This window comes from Zea mays, chromosome 10 (genome assembly GCF_902167145.1).
Source record: "Zea mays cultivar B73 chromosome 10, Zm-B73-REFERENCE-NAM-5.0, whole genome shotgun sequence".
Taxonomy (NCBI): Eukaryota; Viridiplantae; Streptophyta; class Magnoliopsida; order Poales; family Poaceae; genus Zea; species Zea mays.
This window is the reverse complement of record NC_050105.1, coordinates 91257996-91262513: the sequence shown is the minus strand read 5'-3', so window position 1 is coordinate 91262513 and position 4518 is coordinate 91257996. Positions and strand designations below refer to the sequence as shown.

At 44.8% G+C, this 4518-nt stretch overlaps 1 protein-coding gene across 1 annotated transcript; it reads right to left on the bottom strand.

The window, feature by feature from the left end:
- Positions 1 to 284: 284 nt before the first annotated feature.
- LOC103642614 (CRM-domain containing factor CFM9, mitochondrial) lies at positions 285 to 4093 on the bottom strand. The gene is made up of 4 exons (XM_020545710.3): positions 3911 to 4093; positions 3553 to 3817; positions 2517 to 2918; positions 285 to 2203 (listed from the first exon to the last, which is right to left on the bottom strand). The coding sequence occupies exons 1-4, from the start codon at positions 3961 to 3963 to the stop codon at positions 959 to 961; spliced, it is 1965 nt and encodes a 654-aa protein (XP_020401299.1). The 5' UTR covers positions 3964 to 4093; the 3' UTR covers positions 285 to 958.
- Between the last annotated feature and the right edge of the window lie 425 nt (positions 4094 to 4518).

Below are 4518 nucleotides of genomic sequence, written 5' to 3'. Positions count from 1 at the left end.
TATCAAATCCGATTAAAATACATTAGAGTAGAATATAAAATAACCTACTATCCGTCCGTATCCATCGGATTTTCACCCCTATTTGCATCTAATGAGTTACGTTCAAACTCTTGCTCAGGCAACTAAACACACTGAAATTACATCTTTAAAGTCTGGTTCTGATATATACGTGCAACCAAACATGCCCGCGTAGCTATGCCGAGAGGGGGATGTGGCGGCGGCACACTCCAGGAGGAGGAAGTTGGATGAAAAAGAAAAAAAAATGCAGAAGTATTGAGATGTTCTTACGTTAGATGATGACGCTGAAACACACGATATTAAAACAGAGTAAGGGCTTGTTTGGTTTGTGGCTAACTGCTCACTTTGCCTAAGGTTAGTCGTTCGAATTGAATAACTAACCTTAGGCAGAAAAGTTGGACAAAGTGTGGCAATTGAGGTAACGAACCAAACATGCCCTAAAAGCTTCACACACTCTGAACTCTGAATAACGTGTACCGGGCAATTTACCGAAAATAAGAGAACTCTCCCACGCAAGACACATCTACGTGCATGTTTCGCTCACATCAAAACTTCAAGAATATGAGAATATAAATGTGATCGCAGAAAGGATTTCACATTTCTGAAACCTTCAGGAACCTCGACATATCAAGTTTGTCGGCACCGAACTTCAGGAACCTCCGGCTTGTGCAGGTCGTGCAGTGTTGTTCTGGCTTTGTCATCCGCTTCAACAACTTTTCAGGTTACCATGCCAACTGGAATAGAACACGTCTGAAAACATGCAGCAAACGTTCAAACAGTTGTTCTCACCAAAACCATGCCTACTCTTCTACCTCCTCCAAGTTTCCGTTGGACAAGTATGCGAGCAAGACCACCGATGAAAGAACCTGCATTGACAACCATTGGTGCCGACCTTCGTCCATGCATCACGGATCAACGTTACTCTTTCTTGAGCCCTCAGTCAGTCACTGTCCCAACTTTCATCAGTATTTTTCTTCGTTTTACCAATCTTGCCACCGTTTTTCCTGTTGTCATCACTATCCTCACCGCTGCTGTGGAAATTCGGGAAATTCACCTTTGGGGCTCTAGAGTTCGTCTCTCCCCCCTTGTAATCTGACATCCACAAGTCATCGTCTTCCGTGTCCGACTCATCACCGTTGCTGCCTCTGAACATAGTGCCGTCGGAAGCATCGGCTGAATTCCCTGGAATCCGATTGGAACCTCTGAATCCCCCAGGAATGGAAATCTGCCTGCCACTGGATCTGCTCCTCTCGTTCCTCATGCTTTTGAATTGCCGAGGATGACCATCACCTGTGTCTATATCATTGTTGAGTCCAAGAACACTATCTCTGTCATCACCAGAGCCACATTCTTCACCTGACGCCTCGATCTCACTATTATCATCCCACCTCCTTGCATCTGATGTTCTTTTATTATCTCTCCTATGTCTTCCCTGGCCTCTATTGTGAACATCAGCATCTGGGTTGCCATAGCTTCTATTGAAACCCTTCCCCTCACCCACGCCTCCCCTAGGGACAAAATCCTGTGCCCGAGTGGATCTACTCTTCTCATTCCTCATGCTTCCAAATCGCCGAGGGTGCTCATCAGTAGAACCTCTATCATTGTCGAAGCCCAGAGCATTACCCCTGTCATCACCAGAGTCCCATTCTTCACCTGATGCCTCGAACTCGCTACTATCACCATCCCACTTCCTCACATCTGAAGTCCTTATGTTGCTATCATGCTCTCTCCTATATCTTCCCTGTCCTCTATCCTCATAATCTGAGTTCTCATAACTTCTATTGAAATCCCTCCGGTCACCTACATCTTCCCTCTCCCAATATCGCATTCTTGAAGATTCTTCTTTCTCTGCAGCCTCTTCTTCCTCCCATTGCTTCTCTGCTGCAGTTTCTATCTCTGAGATGAACCTGTCAAGCTCCTCCTGGTCACTATCTTCAGATGGTTCATCACGTGGTTCTTTTATTTCAGGAGTCCCAGCAGAAGCTTGTGCGTCCCCGCGGAAAATATAGGGAGTACCTTGCTGCTCATCTATGGCTCGGAAGAACGTAGAGGCAACACGCTGGATGCTGGCCATAGCAACTGGGTCCTCTGGATTGATCCCCTTACGACGGAGTTGTGTCTCTATTTTCTTGATGTTTAGTTTCTGCGATTCAAGCGCTTGTTCAAATCTAGCCTTGAATAAAGCCTGCAACAAGAATACTTGTATGGAGCGCCTCATCATCCATAACAAAGAATAAACAATGTAACTAACTTATGCAGTAACTACAAGTCTTCTTAATACACCGATCGAGAGATGAAGTCTTGCAAAGATGGAAATAATCAATTTGATGGCTCTATTGGAGCTAACCACATAAAACCTAAACAAACTAGTACCCTAGGAATTGGTTATTCACAAATGCCATACAGAGAACATGCGCTATCCAGAGCAAGTGGTAAGTAGAATGGAAATAGCAAGGAAATGCTAACTGAGACAGGCATATCAGTTGCAAGGGACTGACCTTCCTTTTGGTAAGTGTGTTGAAAGGTATAAGGTTCTTTGGTTGACGGTAGTTTCTTCCCCGAAACATGATGATTGTTTTGGTATTATGAATGTTGATCACTATTCCACCACTCAATCTTGTCAGCATTGCAGCCATTTCCTTAATTTTTTCCTTTGGGAAATTGTCACAACAAACTTGCACCGTCTCATGGAATTTCCAGTGCATATGCATGTTTTGAACAACACCTCCAAAGACTCCACGAACTCCAACAGGCACATAGTTTCTATTTCTGAATCCAATCTTCTTGTATGCTTGTAGTTGCTCAGCTGTTAACAGCTCAGGATCATGACGAGGAGCTTGTAAGTCTGGTAGCTCATACTTCTTGAGCTTCTGTAGAAGCAAAGCAACTTTTTTCTTGGCCTAGATAAAAAGGAAATGGAGAATATGATAAGTCATGAACTTTGCTACTAAAAGAATAGACCACATACAATATACGATGCAGCTTACTTAGATCTTCATGATATATCTGGATATTACACTTTTTTATATATATTTTTAACAGGTGTGCCAACTCAGCTAGTATTAAACATACAATCACTATACAAATAAGCCATATAATTTTTGCCATTTACTGACAGAGTTTTTTCTTTAAGCTTAAAAAAATGCAAGCACTGTGTTCATTACCTATCACATCTAGTCATTCAGAACAGAAGAAATGCTCCGAAGGGCTTAAAATATACCATGATTATTCACACGGCATACATTACCACATAATTTTGGATCCTAAACCTTAGAAATCATAGCTATTTGATTCCTTCAGGCAGACAGAGCAAAACTCCAAACATACAGCTAGGGATGAACACTTATTTGTGCCAATGCCTCAATACCAATACATTTTCTTTAACATTACACAGCCTACATTCCCGATTCCTCTCCATAAATAAACCATACAGGGCGCAACACATTAAAAAAACATAACAATTCAAGGGATCGATTCGCACTCCTGATTTTCACGAGGAAACGAAAAAAAAAGGGCAATTTGGGGCCTCCTTACCCTGCGCAGGTTGTAGATGAACTTCTCGTCCTCCGTCATGAGCTTCTTCCTGAGCTTGACGGCGCGGCGGAGCTCCCGCTGCGTGCGGCCGGTCTCCCTCGCCATCCGCTTCTCCACCTTGGTCCGCATGGTCCTACCCTTGGTCGACATCGCCCGCCGCCAGCCTCCTTCGGCTCGTGGTCTCACCGCCAGCAGCCCCGCGGGCGCCGGAGCGGAGCCCAAGGCCGCGGACAGCGCCTCGCCCCTCGCGGTGAAGCGCCCGGAGCTGTCCCGCCGCAGAAACACGCGCGCGCGTCAGAGATGGAGAAGGATAGGTGTGAAGCCGGTGCTGTTGCTTAAGGGTAGAGGCTGGACGTACCTGTGGCGGAGCGACGGCGAGGCTGCCCGGAGGAGGCTCCGGAGAACCCACATGGCTGGTTGGGCGCCCGCGCCGCCGCCGACGGTTGTGGGAGCTCTACTGCAAGGCGCCGCCGCGGCGGGGCGATAAACCCCTTGCCGACACAAAATAGATCAAACGCACAGAGAAAACGCAAATTTAAGGGCCTTATTTTTCAAGGATTCTTATTTTTTTAAAAGAAAATGAAATAATTTTCTTTAGGAAGATGAAAATCCTTTTGGATGATGGGGTTCCCAAACTAGCTCTAACATTAAAAATCCTCGGGAAAAATCATGGGCACCGATCAGCAACATATTACTATTTTTTGGATGGTTACATATCGTAAGAGATTTATAAGAAGATTTATAACGAGATGACGATCTTTTGCGGATTACAATATATTTATAGAGACGAAACCCTAAGATAGTAGAAAACGATCCGTACCGTTGCGGCCACCCTTAGGTGTTAAGGTTACAGTAACGAGTCTCCACTTCACTTACCAACTTGGTCACCTTCTTCAGAATTTAGATCATAAATTCAACACCTGATGTGGTGACCTAGTAAAATTTAGTGAAGTTCATGGCAGATTA

Bases quoted from the DNA above. Each gene is read 5' to 3' on its own strand.
- LOC103642614 (XM_020545710.3), bottom strand. From the start codon at position 3,963: ATGTGGGTTCTCCGGAGCCTCCTCCGGGCAGCCTCGCCGTCGCTCCGC. The intron at 2,919-3,552 runs GTAAGGAGGCCC...CTTTTTATCTAG, and splicing joins TCATCTACAACCTGCGCAGG to GCCAAGAAAAAAGTTGCTTT. The intron at 2,204-2,516 runs GTCAGTCCCTTG...TTCTTGTTGCAG, and splicing joins ACACACTTACCAAAAGGAAG to GCTTTATTCAAGGCTAGATT.